Source organism: Parus major, chromosome 14 (genome assembly GCF_001522545.3).
Source record: "Parus major isolate Abel chromosome 14, Parus_major1.1, whole genome shotgun sequence".
Lineage (NCBI taxonomy): Eukaryota > Metazoa > Chordata > Aves > Passeriformes > Paridae > Parus > Parus major.
Window position 1 is genome coordinate 16,067,337 of NC_031783.1, and position 21,109 is coordinate 16,088,445.

At 43.4% G+C, this 21,109-nt stretch overlaps 1 protein-coding gene across 5 annotated transcripts in view; it reads left to right on the forward strand.

Annotated features, from left to right (window-relative positions):
- Positions 1 to 13,453, forward strand: part of IL21R (interleukin 21 receptor) — a 21,593-nt gene extending 8,140 nt beyond the window's left edge. For 2 of the 5 annotated variants that reach the window (XM_033518043.1, XM_015642890.2), the window contains 8 exons: positions 2,297 to 2,371; positions 5,478 to 5,583; positions 6,206 to 6,402; positions 8,061 to 8,212; positions 8,612 to 8,789; positions 10,093 to 10,192; positions 11,023 to 11,104; positions 11,610 to 13,453. In XM_033518043.1, the coding sequence (XP_033373934.1) occupies positions 2,317 to 2,371; positions 5,478 to 5,583; positions 6,206 to 6,402; positions 8,061 to 8,212; positions 8,612 to 8,789; positions 10,093 to 10,192; positions 11,023 to 11,104; positions 11,610 to 12,515 (1,776 nt within the window). In that variant the 5' untranslated portion in view covers positions 2,297 to 2,316 and the 3' untranslated portion in view covers positions 12,516 to 13,453. Of the gene's footprint in view, positions 1 to 105; positions 2,372 to 5,477; positions 5,584 to 6,205; positions 6,403 to 8,060; positions 8,213 to 8,611; positions 8,790 to 10,092; positions 10,193 to 11,022; positions 11,105 to 11,609 lie in introns of those variants that run through there. The other 3 variants (XM_015642891.3, XM_033518044.1, XM_033518045.1) reach the window with 3 other exon arrangements.
- The last annotated feature ends 7,656 nt before the right edge of the window (positions 13,454 to 21,109 follow it).

Below are 21,109 nucleotides of genomic sequence, written 5' to 3' on the forward strand. Positions count from 1 at the left end.
CCCCTTCCCCCTTTCCCCCGTAGCAAGTTGCCTTTCTTTGTTTTCCGTGGTGGCCAAGAGTGTGGAGTGTGACAGTCACAATACAAAGTGATGCTGAGATGGGCTCATGGTGAAGCCTGTCTGAGCATGAAGTCAAGTGAGCAGGTTTCAGATGGCAGGATAACAGGAGGCCTTCCTCAAAGGAATGAGGATCTGGGGAGGAGCAATGGAAGACAGGTGAGATCACAAGGTGGAGTTAGACAGTGGACTGTATCTGTGACTAGGGACTGCACCACCAGAAGTAGTGGTGGCAAGTGTCAAATGACAAGTGTTACTATACAGAGAAAACTTGGAGAGGTTGGACTAGAGGGGTAAAGAAAAGATGTTTACTCAAGGCAATGTGCGATGGAGGAAGAAGGGCTGGGAGATAAAGGTTGAGAGTTTGCCCTGGCACTGGCAACAGGTGAGGGAGGATGGCAGGGTGCCTGGGGCTCCGTGCTGAGCTGGAACAGTGCTCCATGGGTAGGGTTTGTTTGGTAGGAAAGAAGGGGCAGCAGCTGCATCATTGCTCCCACAGCAGGGTGTGACACGGTGTCTGTGGCACCTCCGGAGCCAGTCTTGCTGGTCTCACCTGGGCACTGACACCCTGAGAGCGTGTCTGTGAGCTCACATGAAGCTGCAGGGGCTTTCTGGTGGCTGCCAAATTTGTTTTGCTTTCATTATTTGAGTAAACCTGGGAAATTTTTATACACCACAAATGTTCCCCAAGTCTTAAAGACCTCATGGTGTTCTCTCTGCTGAGCGATTGCCTGGGTCCTTGTTGCTTGTAGTGAATGCAGCATAGGCACCTCAGGACCTGGATACCTGCAACCCCATATATGAATACAAGGCTGAGGGACAAACAGACTGAGACCAGCTCTGCTGACAAGGACCTGGGGCAGTGGTGGATAAAAAGCTGGCAATAAGCAGGCTATGTGTGCTAGTAGCCCAGAGACCCCTGTGTCCCAGGGTTCTTCCCCAGCAGTCTGGACAGCTTATAGAGTGAGGGGATTCTCCCCCCCACCCTGCTCTCTTGAGACCCTGCCTGGTGTTCTGCCTTCAGGTCTGGGACCCTAATGTGACAAGCACGTGTAGCTGCTGCAGTGAGTCCAGAGGAGGCCACAGAGATGCTCCAAGGGCTGGAGCACCTCTGCTATATATGGCAGGCTGGGAGAGTTGGGCTTGTTCAGCCTGGAGAAGAGCAGGCTTTGAGGAGACATTACTGCAACCTTTCATTATTTAAAAGGAACCAGTAAGAAAGATAAGGACAAACCTTTTAGCAGTGTCTGTTGCTATAGGACAAGGGGTGATTTTTTTTAATTAAAAGGGCAGATCAGACTATGAAGCATGGCATATAGGCCCTTCCTGCTGTCTGTGCATCCTTGCAACTTGCTTTCAATAAAACTGTGCCCCCAAAATAATACACATTTCTTCTCTGAAGTTTTGTCCCATTTAAGAATAGCTTGAGAAAACAGTGCTGGAGTCTGTACAAAGTATCAACAGCCAGTACTCTGCAGGGAGCACATTTTAAGCCTTTCTGTACATATCCATGTGTTTCTATAAATGTTTAAATGCTGTTAAAACACAGCCTTAAATGCATTATATGACTTGAGGGCTTTGTCTTGGAGCAGGGCCTGTGGTCATTTGTATGTGATACCATTTCCTCTGTTTTAAACCATGCAGCCTCTACCTGCAGTCAGTACTGTACATTGTTCTCTTGGATACTACATGGGAGGCTGTTTGGTTTTTTTTTTCTTTTTTTCCTTTGGTCTGTCTTTCTGGAGTCCCTTAACTAGCTTTCCTCACACGGACCCACAATGATATTCAGACTCCATTTGGCTAATTCACTGTATAGCTGTTTAATCTGCAGCAATGTCACTTCTAGTGCCAAGCCATTCCTAGTTGCAAGATACTAATAAAGAAAAAATGGGTTTGCAATTAACCTAGGAGTCTTTCTTGTTGCCTGGATAGCCCAAGCTGCAGTCACCTTGTTGCTTTCTCTGTGCACCTGCTGGCAAGGAGCAAAGATTTCACTGACCTTGCTTATGGCAAGTTAGCAGGCTGTTGCTCATCCCCCCCTTAGCCCATGGAATAGATACACATAGGAGAGCTGAAATAAATTGTCTAAATAAGGCACTACTTTTAGATGTTTAAATGAAAGCAAGATTAATTCCACTTCAACCTTAGTTAAGTAGATACCTGAGTGGAGCTTTAAATTGATTGTGGAAGTCTTGTTTGTGGTTGTTTTTCTGTTTTGTTTTGTTATCTTCTTCCCCAGGACATCCAGTGAGAACCACCATGAGGAACAAACAGTGGCTCCAGAATATTTTCTTCTGCCTTTTTTTCCAGTACGGTAAGTACTCAGTACTTACTTTCCTCTTGTACACCCACAGGATTTATCTTAGTGACCATGTGTGCTGGCTCTGATGAGATGGGCATGGCACAAGGTTGCCATGGGACAGCAAACACAAGATAAGTTCCCAGGGGAGACAGTTCCATGCAGTAATGAGTGGAGGACGGGCACAGGAAGGTGCTGGGCAGAGTTCAGCCAGGCTGTGTACTGCTCTGGGGAGCAGCACCAGCAGAGCCTGCAGAGGTAGTGCCTGCCTTGCACTGAAATGTCTCCTAGTGACATTAAGAGTAGGATTTCCCCCACCAAAAATACCCTTTGCTATAGAAAAGGTTTTGATGGCCAAGACCAGGATATCCCCAGGGTTGCTGTCAGCCAGGGTCAGTGGAGTGAGCCTCTCCTAGCCTGAGTCCTTTTGCTTAGGATTGGACTGTGCATACAGTCTCTCACAGACAGACAGACAGACAGACACACACACACACACACACACACACACACACACACACACACACACACACACACACTTTTTTGCTGGTTCCTACCCACACTGCAAGCTCCAGCTGACTCCAATCTGACTTTCTGAACAGATCAGCTGGACAGAAAAAAGCAGTGACAGCCATGTCTGCAGGGAACCATGCAAGTTCAGTATCTTACCTGCTGCTTGTAGGAGGGCATCGGACCTGCCCCAGACCTAAATATGGAGAAAAGATGCATTCAGAATTATATCTTCATGTCATAGGGGACCACTGTGATATCTGGTCTGAAATTTGTGTGATGCAAGCCAGGGAACTACAGTGTACTAATTTCAATTTGGATCAATTTAGACCTTACCATTAGTATTCAATTCTTGTTTCTGAAGCTGCCAAGGACAGACATTTCGTTCTAGATCTAGCTAACTAATTTTAGGACACTTAATTACTCTTTTCCCAGTAAAAAGCTGTCATCTTAATTTTGTTAACAGATTCTTGCCCAAAGATACCCTTGCAACTTACCAGCTACCTAGGAATAGTAGTCTGTCTACCTAGGAATAGTAGTCTGTATGACTAATTAACAAAAAAGCATAGAAGAATGCTAATTACTGCTGATTAGCAGTATACTATACTAATTGTTGCTAATTGTTGCTGCTCTTTATAAAGGAATACAAGAGATTCCTAACCCCATTTTTCTAGGAAAACAAAGTTAGGCTAAAAAAGAAAAAGTGTGTTGCTCAGAATTCAAAACTAAACAGTGCTTTGACCAGGACCCTCAGAAGAGTCTATTGAGGGTTCAAAATAAAATGTGAAAACTTAATAAAAATTTTAGAACAGAATTCTGAAGTTGGTGTGAAATTAGAGAGTCAAAATGAAGGTTTAAAAAAATCACATGTACATCCTTGGGACGAATCTGTTGCAAACATCCCCAAGCCACCATCCTAACTCTGAGTTAAGGAGGATCTTGTATGCAAATCTGAGTGCTGTCCAGAGTTCATATAAGGAGAGTAATGTGTGCTCTGATATGTAAGGACTTGGAAGTAAATGTTGTAACGGGTCGTGGGTGACTTCAGCACGGAAAAGTTGGACTTTGTTTTCCTCTGAACTTACTCCACCCTAGAAAGAGGCTGCACCCTCCTCTGGATATGCCTGCTGTGCATTGTGGCTGTCAGTGCAGACAGCTCGTCTGTGTGGACAGCCATTTGATCTGGAGAGTGGAACAGATGTTTCTGGTCCATCACTGCACACAGTGTCTGCATTCTGCAGTGGTTCTCTGCATACAGCTTCAGCTGAGCATAGCATATTAGCAAACAACACTCTGGACATAAAGCATGTTGCAGCAGGGAAGGAGGAAGCCCAGAGTGCAACTCCTCTGACCAAGAAAGCAGCAGAACAACAAAGGGAAGTGAGCTCGCAGCATGGTTAGCATAAAATAGTTTGGTTGCCTGATGGCTGCAGAGTGCTGTGTTCTCAGGAGGCTGGGAGCACACTTTATGGTAGGGAAGGACCCATGCCTGATTTAAGTATGGATGTAACAATCTTGGGTCTTTTCCCAGATGATGATAATTTTATTCCCATTGAAAAGGGGTGATACTTTACATGTCAGAAATGAATGGTCACTGCAGTAGGCATTGTTTGAACCAGCGTGGCATTCTGCATCTCCTGTAGGCCTTTCTTCATTCAGCCATTCCTAATGTGATGGTGGTGGTTCTTGTCAGCCCAGGCAGCTGTCAGGAGGGGACTCATCAATGTAGACACTTCTCATTGTACTACTATCTTACCTGCCTTGAAATCCAGGGAGATAAGTGTGTTATCTACAGGACAAGTGTATTTTTATAAAACACATACTGAATACTGCTCTGTGAGCAGAGCTCCTGCAGAAAAAGTACAAGAGTATAAATGCTGCTTTGTGACCACCTTCAAAAAATTACTTGATTTTCCTAATGACTGGTGTAAGTTCTACAATTGCCTCTCAACTTCTCTTAGGAAGTCTGTAATTAGTAAATTGTGCTTATCAGGATGTTTTATAGAGATTATAATAACTACAAACTGGCAATATTTTTTATTCCCAGTTTCATGGAAAACATACTTCAAGGCTCTGGAGCTGGACATAAAAAGTATTGATGCTGCAGATATCTAGCTTTAGAAAACTGAAAAGAGAATGGCAAAGAAAAATCACTAAAATAGCACTTTAAAAAAAATAGGTAAATCACTATGTAGATGTCCAATGAAAGCTAGACTAGCAAAGAACAGTACTCAATTTAGAAAGTGGTGTCATTAAAACGTTTGAATATGCTACTCTGTATATGTGACTCTGCTGTAGCGATTGTCTGAGAGACAGGGATAAGTCTGAAAATTCAGTCAAAATTTGGGCATTTCCTAATTTTGGCTGCCACAGCATTTTGAATAGGTTTTTGTTTGACACTTATCTTGCCATCAATGACTTGCCACCCTGTAGAGCTGGAACACATCTTATGCCCCAAAACTGGAGACTTTCAGCGGGAGGGAGAACGGCTGTCAGAGACCCATCTGTTCGCTTCAGATTTAGTGGGAACCCTGAAGAGTGCATATATTGATACAAAGTTCTTTTTGCTTTATCACTGAAGTTGATACTGTGTTTTCTCTTTCCAAACCTACAGCTTTGTGCTGTGAAAGCCTCACTTGTTTTGTGGACTATGTACAGACCCTGTCCTGTATCCTGCGAGACGAGTTGGGTGGCGGTTCCTACAACCTCACTGCAACATGGTACGACTTGGTGGGATGAGAAAAGTCCACTTAGCAGGAGCCTCTCCATGGCCATAGCGCAGTGGCGACCTTCTGTTGTCTTTGTTAGGCAGAAATCCTGGTTTTGCTGTCATGCTGGTTTTTCACTTGCTATTTTGCACTTCAGTTACAAACTGACTTCTTCCCTAGCAAAGGACCCCTGGTTCCTGTCTCCACTGACTGTGCTTCTTGCTGCTGACTGCTATGCTGACTCCAGCTTCCTTAGCATTGCCTTCTCTGCTGCCATGGGAATACCTTGCCCTTTGCTATTGTTATAAGTCAACTTTCACCTTTGTGTATTGGTAGGGCTCACACAGATTGTCCAGTCTGCTGCTGTTCTGCCCCAGCAAGGAAGTGGATGCAGTCTTGGGCTGTGTAACCCTGAGGAGCACCTTTCCTTTCCAGAAACACTTCCCTATTCTCTCAAAAATGCTAAGCTGAGCAAGTAGAAGGGAAAAGAAATATGTTTAAGTTCAAAGACATTTTTTTATTTCAACATGTTGATTTTTCATTTTAATTGTTTCCTATGCCTGGTGGTTCAGCAACAAATTAATCCAGCTACAGTATGTGATACATGCAGACTTTTTAATTTTGGCTTTTTTAGGTTTCCTGAGGAAGATCCAGAAAATACTGTGGCTGCCTGCAGTCTCTTGCAATTGTCAGGGAACACCAGTCACACACAGTACATGTGCACTGTGGACATGACTGAACTCCTGGCAGATACCAAAGTCCAGGTGGATGTCACAGAGATAGCTGATAGGCACCATGTGCTTTCCAAAGGTTTTTATTTGTCAGACAACAGTAAGTACAAAAATGGTGAATTTGATAAATACTGTTTGACTTTATGTGCCAGGATAGTCCGGGCAAGGAGTAAGAGTGGAAGCAAGCAGTGTGGGGCTATGTTTGCTGTACACTCATCTACATAAAGCACTGTGCTCTTATTACTGCTATTATGCTTGAGGCTGAGCTTAGAGCTGGCTTGGCCCATGATTTTCATGGGGAAATTCCTTTTCCCCATGAAGCAGTAGGTGATAAATATCCACCTTAGACCAGTCTCATACCTAGGCTATGCAAGAGCTTGTTCTTGGCTGGATTCTAAAGGGAGGGAGGAACTGCTTTATTACAAATGTCACAAATCATGGCATCCTTAAAATAGTTTGGGTTGGAGGGGACCTTAAGGATCATTCAGCTCCAACCCCCTGCGATGGGTAAGAACACCTTCCATTAGACCAGGTTGCTCCAAGCCCTGTCCAACCTGGTCTTGGACACTTCCAGGGATGGCAGCAGATTCCACTTTCATGGATCTGAGCAACCTGTGCTGGTTCCTCACTACCTTCACAGACAAGAATTCCTCCCTGATATCCCATCTAACGCTGTCCTCTATCAGTGTGAAGCCATTCCCCCTTGTCCTGTCATTACATGCCCTTGTCAAAAATCTTTCTCCAGCTCTCTTGTAATATCCAAGGAGCTGGAGGCTCCCGAAAGGCTTTTGCAGTGGACACCTGAACTGACATGACATTTTTTTGGGTGGCACAAGGTGTCCCAGATATACTGGATGTGACAGTTCCCATCTCTGGGGCAATTCCTAATCATTTCTCCTGTATGACATGAAGACTGAATGCAATCATGTAGCTGACTTGGTGGAATGTTGGTGTGTTCTGGGTTGTATACCAAACTGTGAAGAAAAGGAGGGATTACCTAGGCAGATGGGTACCACGCAGACATAGGAAAAGGATTTTTCTATTTGGCTTCTTCTGAAATTAAACTTTACTTGAGAGGTGTCATCTTTTTGACAAATGCCAAAACATTTCAGAAAGCGTCCTTGCTCCCACTGACAGACTAGAGACTGGGTGGTAAGTGCTCTGCATATCTCCTAGAGATCCTCATCCAAAGGCATCATAGCTAAGTGGTGGGACCTGCAGACTGCTGGGGTTTTGCATTACTGCTTTTCAATATATAAATACTCCCTGCAGGGATACAAAAGCTTGCTTTTCAGGCAGTTGGGACTGCTGTGCGCTTACGCAATGTCCCCTATCCTCAGCTTTTCCTCATGACTCTGTTACATGAGGGGTATTTCCCCAGTTTTGTGAGTGAACTACACAGAGTTCTTTTATGCCATGAGAAGAACAAGGTGCTCTGCATTTTACATAATCTCCCAGGAGTTTATTAGCCTTGTGCACTATCTTTCCATCTCCATAGGCAATAAGGAGGTTCAGAGACAAGCAGAAGATATATTCAGAGAACCATGGTCCTGATTTCATTATGCTCCTTACATGTGAGGTTTGGTGCATGGCTGAGGGCAGGAATGCTGTGAATGTTCTCTAGTATAGGAAGGCCCACCACTGCCACCACAAAGGGCAGCTTTGTTCCCTATTCACTGTAGTGGTAACATGATACCGTGTTGGGCTATCTCTTAATTGTAGTAATCTTATAAAAGGTAACACTATCCTGTCTTCCAGTAAAACCACAGCCTCCATTCAACCTGAACGCTTCCTTCTCAGAGGGTTACAATATTTCTTGGGAAACCATCTATCAGAACTCTTCCTTCTACTTTTTGAATGAGGAGCTGGAATATCAGCTGCGTTACAAAAGAAGAACTGACACCTGGGAGGTAAGTGAGATGTCAGTTTACCATCAAGTAGGGTGTACCAGAGAAGAGGAGGCCAGCACAACCAGGACAATATCACTGGTGGAAAAGAAGGGTTTTCATGGTTTAGAAAAGATGTGTCTCTGCTTGACTGGACTAAAAATGGGCAAACCCAAAATATAATTGAGAAGCTGTTTGAGAAGTATTAGATCATGTGAGGAAGGCTGATAATTCATTTGATTCTCATGCTGTCCTGCCTGGAAGGCTCCCCCAGGACTGCATGGAGCTGTTGACCAGTCAGAGCATGGCCTTGCAGAAACAACATGAAAGCAGAAGAGGTTATTTTGCAGGCATCCTCACTGTGCAGCAGTGCGAGCAAAGTCAGAGCAGTCACTCCAGTGTTTGGTGTTTAATCATTCACAGACTCAGAAGACTAAAGCTGTTCATGAAGATAAACGGACACTGGTGATCCTGCCATGGGAACTACAGGCGAACACTGAGTATGAGCTCCAAGTGAGAGCTAGACCCCGGGAAGACAGTGGCTATGGTGGTTTTTGGAGTGAATGGAGTTCTCCGCTGTTATTGAAAACCAGCCCTGCCAGTATGTGCTGCCAGATCTCCTTTCCCTGTCAATTAGTCCAGTGTCAGAATATGCTTTTAGAAATTTAATAAAATCTAATTAGTTAGAAGAAATTTTAAACAGTCCAGTAAAGACAGGTATGGTTATCTCCCTCACTGGTTATGTGAACCTGGGCTGTCACTATTGTTCTCACTGTGTAGCAAAAGAAGAGTGTTTGTTGGGGTTGCCTGTACATTTGGATGCCACTTGCAGGAGTGCAGCCTCTAGATCCTTTTCAGTGTCAAATGTCCAGGGTCCTACTTGCAGCTTTTAGAAATGAGGGAGATCTCCTCTACTGGGTCTTAGTGTTGTCTTCAGCTGAGGGGAGGGAGATGCTGCTCTCAAACCTGAGTTCTATGGCTGGACTCTGATGTTTGGTCATGCTGAGCATGGGTGTTTTGTTTGGTAGCCACGACTCTGGAGGGAGTTCACAGTACTTTATACATGGAAGTACACTGATCCTTGTCGTGGTGGAACAGAGGCTATGAAAATAAGGAGCCTTTTCTCCAACAGAGCAGGTGCAAAATGACTGGGGTCAATGCCAGCAGCACATGCTGAGCTTCCCTGCTCTCACTGATCTGCAGCACGAGCTGAAGTATTACACGGTTAACCTGGTGCTGTGGCAGCAGGGCCAGGCTTCATTTGCTAAGGGATATCTGAGTTCTGGATCTCAGCAGTGCTCCTTTTCATCACAGGTGGAGAACAGCCACCAGGCAGTCATCTAGTCAACACCTGTCTCTAATCAGCTGCACTCTTTCACTTCACAGATCATCTGTGGAGGTGTCTCTAAACCAGGAGTCAGACACACCAGGGGTCTTTGTGGCAAGGAGCTGTCCTACCCTAACGATGTTGGCTGCCTATCTGAGGTGCAGCCAGGTTGTAGGGCGGCTGATGTAATGCTCCTTTCATTGATGCAGTCATCTCTGAGCACTCTGAATCAGACCTGTCTGGAGTACTGATACCCAGGTGACAGCCTCAATATCCCAATGAGAGAATATGGGATATAAATTGTGTGTCATAGAATCATTTAGGTTGGAAAAGACCTCGAAGACCATCAGGTCCAACCTTTGATGGTCACTTTATCAACTAGACCATAGTACTAAGTGCAATGTCCAGTCTCTTGAGCACCTCCAGGGACAGTGACTCCACCACCTCCTTGAGCAGCCCATTCCATTGCTTGACAACACTTTCCTTTCCAAAGATCCTTTTTCTCCCCACCATCTCCTGTTTACTGATTGGGGTATAAATACAAGGTGAGTCTGAATGACCTTGTCTCTTTCTCCAGCAGTGACACAGACAGCGCATGGCATGGAATGGCTGTTGCTCTTTGGTATTGTCGTGGCAATCATAGCCTCAATCACAACATTTCTGGCCAAACAGCAGAGGTAAGAATGCTTCAGGAGGCAGGAGGTAATTCTTTTATTCTGTCTTGTTAAAGATGGGGTGTTCACATGCCTCCTTCCTTGAGTCTTGTATATCTATGAGTGGGCAGCTATGGGCCTGTGAGAGACAGCCAAGAATGGTCACCGGCTGATGTACTGCCGCAAGTGACCTGATTTTCTGTGGGGCTCTGCTGCCACTCAGCAGGCTGGGACAAGATGGTGCCATCGGGATGAAGCAAGGCATACAGCCTCCTGAGCTGTTCTCCTGGCCTTGTCTGTTCTTTGCAATTGCCAGATAGAGCAGTAGCAGAGCTAGCTGCCCCTTTCCAAAGCTGGCATAGGTCGCTCAATGCTGGTTGGAGGCCCCTGGCCCTCTCAGAGGTTTCTCATATCCTTGAAGAGATATGGAGTGCTGACATGGAGGAGGGCTGGGCTGGTGCAGCAATAGGGCTGGCACAGCCCAGGTTCACAGATGAATTGCACAGAGAAGAGTCCTGGCCTGCAGACCACAAACCAGCCCAGACTCAGTGAGAACACATTCCTAGCATTTGGTGCTTTTCCAGGAAGGAAAAACCTGGAATGTCTTCCCTTAGTGTGAATGTGTGTATGCAAGTGCTGAGGCCTCACCTACACTGAGGTTCACAAGAAAGCATGAAAAGCAAGAATGAAAGCAAGATGGCTCTGGCAGCAAAAGACATCCTTGGAGTCTCAGTCACTTGCTAACTCATAAGGCTGGACAGGTGATTCTGGTTGCTTGAAATGGATCTGGAGATGCCTTGCTTTGCATCTGTAATGTATGCTTAACCCCAAAGCTTTTCTCTTTTCTCTTCCAGCTTGTGGAAGAAGATGGCTTGCATCCCAGACCCTGCTCCCTTTTTCAACCCTCTTTACATGGCTCATAATGGAGATTTTAAGGTATAAATGGGCTACACGAGTGGAGCACATGACAGACTAAAAGGTCATCACGCTATCCTGAGCAAAGGATTCTCATTAGGGCAGTAGAAGGGGTAATCTCTCTCAAAGGATTGCCAAATGTCTCCAGATATGAGCCAGACCTTTCTAGTATCTGTTCAGTACCATGAAGACCTTTATGTTATATCTCCACTTCTTATTCTCTGTATGTGTTCTCTCAATGTGTAAGCTGAGTTAATGTGATTTCTGAACCCCAGGATCCTGACAGGAGTGTCAGAGAAAACTGCAAAGCCATGCAAACCTCTCAGAGCTAATTATTTTCGATGACTTCAGTTAGTTCTCCTGCAGTTGCCTGTGTCTCATAATAACAGGATCCTCCTGTTACATTAGAGGAGTCAGTGATTTTAGAGTTTGACTTCCTAGAGAAGTGTAAGAAACTTGGTTATTTCTGTGGAACCTCAAATCTTGTGATGCTAACCTCTCTCTCCCCATGTTTCCTTTTCTGCAGAAGTGGGTTGGTGCATCCCGTATGAAAATGACCTTTGATTTCTTTGAATGGGGAATAGTCCTTCCAGAAGTCCTAGAAGTTTACACCATGCATCCTTCCAACAGCACCCCACAGGAAGAGCTGCATGAGCTGAGAAAGAATCTGCCTTGCAAGCCCTGTGCATCCTGCCTGACTGCCCCAGGTCATGGTAGCCAGCCCCTGTGGTGCAGTGTAAACAGCAGTGGCAGGACTGAGGACCAGTCATACGGGCACTTGTCAATCGATACAGTGACTGTGGCTGATGAATTTACATCTTGTAACTGCCAGTGCAGCTGTAACCATGTGAACAGAGAACATGAGCATGCCAACAAGGAAGATGATAGTGCTGGAGAGCCTGGTTACCCCAAGGTTGACATTGATGAGGAAGACAGAAAGATATCCAATGACTTGCATTTGGCTGATCTGAGTGCACAGGACAAAATACTTGCTTCAGGCTCTGTGTCCACAGACCACCTGAGGAGCCCAGTCAATCAGCAAGGGGAAAGGGGAGTGGAAGGAAGGGTGGGGAACATCCTAGAAGCCCTTTGCTTGCAGACTCATCAGTGGGATTTGGAAAATCCAGGTTCTCTACCTTCTCCTGATGGTGAAAGTGTTTCTAACAGTGAAGGCTTCTATGACTTCTTCCCTCACAGTACAAGGCCTGGTGACAGTTATCCTTTGATCTGTGTAGATTTGGACACTATTGACAGTGGCTTTGTGGACTCAGACTGTGGAAGTCCAGTTGACTCTGAATTTGGGCAAAACAGTCAGACCGTTTGTGGACCCATCCCTCTTGAGCAGGAGGAGCAAGACTTTCCACGGAGCTATGTCAAGCAGTGGGTCTCCTGTCACTCTGAGAGCCCTCTCAGTGGGACACAGACAAACTAAGGACTTTGATGTTGCCTGGATGAGTGTGGGGCCTTTTCCATAGTGTGCCAGGAGTGAAGTGTTAGCAAAATTCAGAAGAGAAACAAAGTATACTTTGTTTAAACTCTATTGCATAAACTGACACCTGTTAGGTCCACAAGATATGCCTGTCTCTATTTCCACTTATACTATAATGTCTCAAATTTGTTGTGATTGATGTTGTTGAGTTTTGTTGGGTTTTGGGTTTTTTCAGTATCATAAATCAACCCTTCCTTGATGTCAGAAAAATGTCAGAAAAAAACAACTGTACCTTGAAAACGATCCTTTGGCTTCTGTAGATATGCAAAAAATTTTGCAGTAACCTTATAAAGATCATAGAACTTTAAGTTATTTTCCCTTGTATTCTCACATGACTTGAGAGTTTGGCTGTACATGGAACCTTAGAATCATAACCCATGGCAAGAATGTTTGCTACATTAAAATTCCTCTACCGTTTCCAAACAACATGTGATGTTACTTTATCTTCTACTACCTTTGGCTCTTCAAACTCAGCTGTAGTAGTTTGTTAATTACAAAGGTTTCCAGACCTGTCTATGGGAATCAAAACTAATTCTTATGTAATCATGGCAGAAATGCAAGTACAAGAGACCAAGCACAACTCAGGTTTCAGAAAGACTTTCAGGTAGAGTCTGCAAATGAAAAGTTTTCAAAATATGTATCATTCTAAACAAATTCTTGTTACTAAGCTTTTCTATTGAGTCAGATTCCCTCCCTGGACTTTACAAGAATATTAATTGAGCAGCTTTCAGAATTATGCCAGAATTATCGAAACGTTGTCCTACCTGGCTATGCCTGCCACTTCTGCCTTTGACTTGCTCTGCTGCTGTAAACAGGTCAGTAGCACAAATTTCAAGCAATGTCTGCTAGCTAATAAAACTAAATATGAAATTTTCCTGTAACTTTGAATCTGTTTTTCTTTCTGACATTTCCATATCACTGATTTGTTCAGGATAATTGTCTTAAAAATTAATTGTAATACTGAAATTAAGTGTGAAGTCCTTCGTCTTACATAGGCATAGTGCTAACCCATAGGCTGTTTGGCTTTAGAAGCTCATATCTTGAGAGAACCTTTCTGGTGAATGATGCATATTTCCAGTCTAGTAATAATCTGTTGTTGCTGTGATACCAATAAACTCCCTTCCCTCACCCCCTTCTCTTACCTGAGACTATAGGCAACCCCACAGCTTTCTAAACAGGACAGAGCACTATAGTAAAGAGAAGCTGTTTTGTTTTTTTTTTTTATAGGTGAATGCTGGGTTTGCATTGCATCCACATCCTCTGGTTTGATTGTTCAGAACCACCACAGTATTTGCTATGTTGATTTTGGACCTACATGGCTTAGTTTTGCCATGTTGTTATTACTCCCTCAATACATCCCTAGCTCAATGGCTTTGTGGCTACTGCTCTGATACATTAGCTTCTTTGGTTTCTTCCCTCCTTATTTTCCATTTTTCTTGTCGTCTGCTGTGATAAGTCATGGCAGGAGGTGTCTTCATGTGCTGATGCATCCTCCCTGCTGCTACTGGTCCCTCACATGCCCTCCACAAGGCAGTAGAGGATGACACCAGCTCCACTGCCCTGATGAGCTGACTGCCCCACACTGTCCTACAAGGGCTGCTTGCATTTTAATCATGTCAATGTGAATATGTACTGGACAGAAACATTTCTCATGTTTCTCTCTCACAGTCTTCTGCAGCTTCATCTCACAGCTTTTTTCACTTCAGAAACTACACTGTGATAACTGACCCCAGGTTGCTTCAGGAAGAAACTCACTTGGTTTTCTGGGGTCCTTGACATCTCAGTTTTGTGTGCTCGCTGTTCCCGTTTGTATTGATGGACCCAGAGCTGCTGAAGGAACTGTTTCTGGTATTGGAACACTATCTGGCTGTACATCTGATAGAAGGAGGTGGTTTGGTGTTATGTTGGGCTGGAAGTTACCTCGGTTCACCGTAGGAGCCAGACTTCATGAACAAGTGTATGACACAAGGGTATTTAAGTAAGGGAAGTTGTTCCCTTTGAATCAAAATTTAGCAATTAAGTTTTTGGTCAGCGAGCTGTCACTGTGGATGTGGTGGGGTTTGAGGTGGGGGAGTGGGGGTTCAGTGCCTCTTAGGAGCAAACTGCAAATGTCCCTGATCTAGCTGTTCAAATTTGGATTTTTTTTCCCCCCCAGGAATGATAGGGTCAAAACACAGGTACTGGGAGAAGCACTGCAATCCATTCTGATGTACCCATTTGGAAATGTCATCTCCATTTCTGCAAGGCCCCTGTGTCCCTGTCTCTTGGCCCCAGAAGCTGATACTGACAGACTATTATTCAGTCTGTTCTTTGCTTCTCTCTCTGTTCTCTGGCACTAGACCCATGTACAGGACTGATTTGATGGATCCTGGCTATAACACTGCCATTGCATCATTGCTGCTGGGCATGGGAAGATTACTTATACACTCTAGGATCAGGGCTAGGAAGCAGTGAAATGCTTGTTTGCTTTGCTTCCAGAGCTGCCCTGTGAGCACAGTGCAGCCACTGGCTGTGGAAGAAGAACAGGACAGGACAGCTTGGGGGTGCTGCAGGGGTCTGAGCACGGTAGAGCACAGGTTCTGGGTGGAAGCAGTTTAGCCCCACATCCACACAGGGCTAGAAAATGGCTTTGGGTCACTTAGAAAGTTCTTCTGTTGACCTATTTATATAAAAGTTGAAAGCAGATACTTTTCTACTTAGCAAATTACTTGGCCTTTTAAATGTTAACCCTTTAGCAGAAATTCCTGTTTCTCCATGACTAATGAGAAATTACATATATAGCTACTTTAACTCAATCTGATAATCAGAGTAGTTTTTGATTGGTTCTTGAGATTATCTTTAAAATCAGGCACAGTAAGCTCTTCTTTATTATGCCACTGCTGCTACTGCCTGATCATCAAACACCACAGCTTAAACTATCAAGGGACAGTAGCAGTGTGAAAAGAGGCATTTCTTTTGAGCTGGTAAGACAGTTTAACATATTTCTGTTCTACATATTCGAGCATGTAATATTAGGGGACATCTCCTGAGCTAAAATATTGAAAAATATTTTCTTTATCTTAATGTGGAATTCTATATTGTTTCTTGAACTAGGAGCCTGAAGATCAGAAGTGTCTTTGCACTTTTGTTCTGATAGCTTGCTGAGCACAAAACACCACTATTGCGTTAATTCTAAATGGATTGCGCTTGAAAGAAGGACCATCTTGAACAAGGTACTTCTCTCTGACTGCAGGAGATGAATGTAAAGGAATCCAGCCAAAATAGTCCTCAGTGTCTGGGACATTGCAGACATAAGCATACTTTTTTAGTGTGTGTGTGTGTGTGTGTGTGTATATGTGTGTGCATAAATATGTGAATATTATTTTATTGCAGTCATCCTTGTAGCAGCTTTTTTCTGGGATCCAAGTATATCACATATAAAAGTACATGGCTGTTTGTGGGCATCAAATTGTTGTGAAAATGGATCACCAAAGATGAAGAGAGAAAAAGGCTGGTTATATGGGGTTCTCTCCAATAATCTCTAATTAATGCAGATAAGAAAATCCAACTACTTTTTCCTTATTCCCCAGGATAAGTCTCATGTGAGCCTGCTCTGCACATTTGATGTGCTTCTGTCAAATGTGTGCTTAGAGACCTAGGTATTCAGAAGGTATCGATCATTTTTCTTAAAGGACCCACAAAAATCTTTTCATATAGGCAGGGGTGATGTCCAACTACACATACTAACATAACAGATTGCTCAGGAGACTCTGCACTTTGGATGAAGGGGTGTACCTGTTGGTACAGACATGCTATTGCCTGTCACTGTTTTACTTTGTAGGTGCTAGTCAGTGTCCTACCTTTCTTTAGTGCCTGTTGGTGCTGCCACTGGAAGAGATGTAAGCAAAGGAAGGGATTGTGGCAAAGGCAGAGCATGTCATTTATGAATAGTTGCTAAGATGTAAGGAATGACAACTGGGTTGCATTCAAGGGTCCAAATCTGCTATGTCTGTTCCCACTGTGCACCACTCATTCTGTCATAGAATCCTGAAATGGCTTCAGTTGGAAGGAATCTTCAAACCCTCTGCCATGGGCAGTAACACCTTCCACCAGAAGGAGGTTGCCCCAAGCCCGATCCAACCTGACCTGGAATGCCTCCAGGGATGGGGTAGGGATGTCTTATCTGGACAACCTCTCTCAGTGTGTCTGCCCTCACAGGGAAAATTTCTGCCCAACACCCCATATAACCCTGGCCTCTGCTTGCTGGAAATCATTCCCCCTTGCCCCATCACTACATGCCCATCTCCAGCTTTCTTATAGCTCTTTTATGTACTGGAAGGGGTACTAAGTTCTCCCTGGAGCCTTCTCTTCTTCAAGCTGAACAAGTCCAGGTCTCTCATCCTGTCTCCATAAAAGAGAGGCTCCAGTTCGCTCATCATCTTTGTGGCTTCCTCCAGACTTGCTTTAGCAGCTCCATGTCCTTATGCTGAGGACCCCCATCACTGGACACAGTCCTGCAAGTGGGAGTCTCACAAGAGCAGAGTAGAGAGGTAGAATCTCTCCCCTTAACCTTCTGGTCATGCTGCTTTTGATGCAGTCCGGGATACAATGGGCTTTCTGGGCTGCAAACATGCATTGCTAGACCTTGTCAACATCAGAATCTTGCTCTGGGAGTGAGAACAAGCTAAACACATTTCGAAAGAGTCCAGAGCCTCTGCCAAATCAGAGCCTGAACCTTCTGACTTCCTTTAAGATTTAGGTGAGCATACAAAGCCATGTGAATGAGTTACAACAAGAAAAAATTCTGTTGATTAAGCAACATACCTTATAAAACAAAAAAGTTGATGACAGAACTGGAATAAAATCTAGAACTCCTGGCTGTCTGCTGTGGGCTGGCATATAGTGTCATATATATCAAAGGATACCCAAGCATATTGGAGAATCTTACCCACATATCTTCATGTGAAATCCTTGCTCATCCTCTTTCTTATATGATACTTCATGTTTTATCAGGCTTATGTAAAACTGATCTTACTTGTAGTCATCCAGAAGTCAGAGATGCAAAAATCCTAATTTGTGTCCATCCCTTTGAGCCCATTACATTTACTTCTATCTCTGTCTCATCAAGCATGTTACTTGTCCCCACTTTTAAATTCACTGACAGCCTCTTCTTGTCCTCGTGTCATCTCTCACTTCCCCGTTAGAAGTTAACTCTGGGATGTCAGCTTCCACCTCCCTCTGGATCATTAAACTACTTCTCCTAATCATCCTCCATGCTACTGCTTACACATTGAAGGTGCTGATTACAATTTTCTTGGGCCACATCAACCTCATTCTTCAACTCTCCCTGTAAAGCTCTGCTTTACAGAGTTTCTAAAACCTAGATGATATCTAGGCTACCCACATGGTGAGACTGTGCTGTCAACTGCTTGTACTATTTCCTCTCTCAGTGGTATCTATCAAATAGTTTATTTTACCTTACAAATTCTTCTGAGAAAATGTCATCTTTTTATTGTGTGTTCAACTGGATCCCAAATCTGGGGGTGAATCCCAGAATATTAATTTCTGGTGATAGATTTAGCAATAATAGTCAGTCATCTGTCTTTGTGGGCATTTGGAAAATCTTTGTTGTACAAATTCTGGTTAAAATTTCTTAAAATTGCTTTTTGGGAAGTAGAGGCAGGAACCCCAGGAGGGGAAGGGAAAGACACAGCTGCAAGGCCTCATTTCTTTGAGCAGATAACAGGCAGAATTCTGCCCTGGAAACATACAGAAAGGATGCAAACACCATTGCAACAACTTGAGACCACTTTGGAAATCAAGGTCACTACCACCTCCTGGTGCTGATAGACTGCTGGCAGCGTGTCTGGTGAATCATTTCAGGGCATCATCTCAGATATTTTGTACTTCTTTCCTGCAGAGTAAAGCTGGTTCTCCCTTCTTAACACTAGTTCTGATATGGCTTTTCTGCCTTCACCCACAAATTTGCAGTGTCGCAAAAACTGGACATCAGTGCACAAGAAAGCAGCAAGCAGTCTGGTCCCCAAGGCATCCAACTAAGAAGTTGATTTGTCTTCCACTGCAAGCAGCTGCTGTAATTGCACCTGCACTGCTAGTACTGGGCTTCCATCTGAGCTAATAGGAAGTCTTGCATATGTTTAGGGAAGAGGTTTCAGCAGTAAAGATAGTTCCCCTTTGTAAAAATTCTTCACTTTGTTTCTGTCTAATTGTGTCTACTTTCAGTGTCCAACCACTGGACTCTTTCCATCTTTGTCTCATAGATTTAAAAAAGAAAAAAAAAGAAAAGAAAATACTTTTCTCCTACCTAAAATCATCTTCTCATGTAAGATCCTCATGGTTGGTGTGAAATGACTACTTAGCCTTTCCTTTGGCTAAGTTAAAGATATTCACTTGGTCTGTAATTGTTGATTTCTGAGGAAAGTTACCCAGGGCTAAATCCTTCACCTAGCCCTTTCCAGAAGCATTTTAATATTGACACTAATTTTTTGTTTAAAGTGTTGATTCCAACAGAATAAATTAATTAATGGCGATACAAATGCTATGTGCAGCTGTAGTAACTTTTCTCTCAATTGATATCTATCCACAGTCTGTATGTTAGCTCCTCTAATTGCATTAATGTGATGCAGAATCTCATTCAGCAAGTTGTATGCTACTTCCTGAAATTCTTTTCTGATAAGTCATTCAGAATTCACTGTTCAGTGATCTACTTAGGCCTAACATTTATGGCTTCTAACACGAAAATTTGTATTTAAACATGCTGCATTTGTTTCCAGGTGAGCTAGAGAGCCAGAAATGTCTAATACATTTCAAACATTGCAGAGCTGAACAAAGAACTTCTTGCATGGGAGTGGGGAGAGTTTATTAAATTAATAGCAATTACCTGGAAACATTCTGTTCTGATTTACTTAACCTAAAGGCTGCTTATTTGTTTGTGTGCCTGAACAAGTTCTTGTTAGAGTCTGAGGCACAGAGTGTGCCCTTGTCTCTGATGCCTAGCTCTGACATCCAAAAAAACCACTGAATTTCATATAACACCATGTAAACAACTGTTAAATAGAAAAACTAAAAGTGTGAGTGTGTAGATTAGAGAGTTTTCTTAAGTCACTGGGTGAAAAAATTAAAGTTTAGAGTATAAGCTAGTTTAGAGAACAGAAGACAAGATGGAGGGTTTAGGGTGTTGCCTCTTCTTTTTTCTTCTTCTCGAGGTTCTTGGGTAGCAGTAGGTGATTGGATAGAAAATGTCGCAATGCAGCACACAGGTGTTGGGTCATTGGGTCACTAAGAAAAATAATTTATGTGTGTATAGTTAATTGGGTAAGAATAAGTATAAAGATAAAAAGGCTGCAGAGTTCGGGGCCATTTTGTGTTTTTCAAGCCAACTTGAGCCAGGCGATGGTGGGTTGAATTTGAGCAGAAAGTCTGGGGAAGACCTGCCAAGTCTTTTGATAATAGATATTACTAAACACGAGAAACAAGAAGCAAACGAGCCTTTGGAGAATCCTTCCTGAAGCAGAACTGAGATAAGGGAGACTTCTCCTGAGGGAGTATCCCAGAGGGGCTCAGCCCGGAGGAGACCAAAATCTCCAGCAACACTTGTAAGCACATGTATAATTCTACTTAATGCAGCCCTCTCTATTTCATATTTAGTCAGTATTACTGTATTTATCATAGGGACCATAAGCAAATTCGATTAGAATGATAAGCAGGAGAGACTTCATGTGTCCCAGCCTCCCTCATCTAAAATCAGCTAGTGGTGACACTTCCTTTCAACAACCCCCACCCTGAAGAAAGTCTGCAGCAAAACAGGATATTTATGAAAAAACCATAGTTGAAGAGGTGGTGAAGTAAAAGCCAGAAACACTCCTTTTCTCTTGGTCAGTTTCTGAAACATTTAATTATTTTAGAATTTCATTCAGACAAGGAATGATATAGGTGGGCATAATCACATGCAAGAAGTTATACATAGATGCTGCTGTCTAGCTTTGTGAAATTCATGACTGGAAGGATATTCTTGGTCATGGATCAGATGGCTTAATCTCTTCAGTGAAACAATCCTAATGATTACTGTATTACAGTCCTTGCTAAGCACAGATTTTTTCTCTCTCACTTCTATTCAAGACTGCTTCAGACCCTTTGTTGGTTAGAAATCACAATCTTATTCTATAGTCAGGCTATATACACTTGGTCCTGTGCTAATGCTGTACTTATTGTTTCTTCTATCCTGACTCTCCTTCCCTTTTCCCCAGCTTCTTCTGAAAGAGCGATCATAATCTCTGGCAAGTTTTGTTTGGTATCTTTTTTTTTTTTCTTTTTTTTTCTAACAATACTAACCCAAGCTCTTTTGAGACAGAACATTCCACCCTCTTGTTACCCCAGCTGTAAAGCTCAATTCAGTGTCTGTGCTAGTCAAGTAGTGCAAAAATTGTTATTTCAATATTTTTTTAATTTTTCAAGAAACTGTTTTTTGTTTATACTGATTAGCGGTCTCTGTCTACAAACTCACTCCAAGTTTTCTGGGTTTTAGGCTCTTTGGAGTA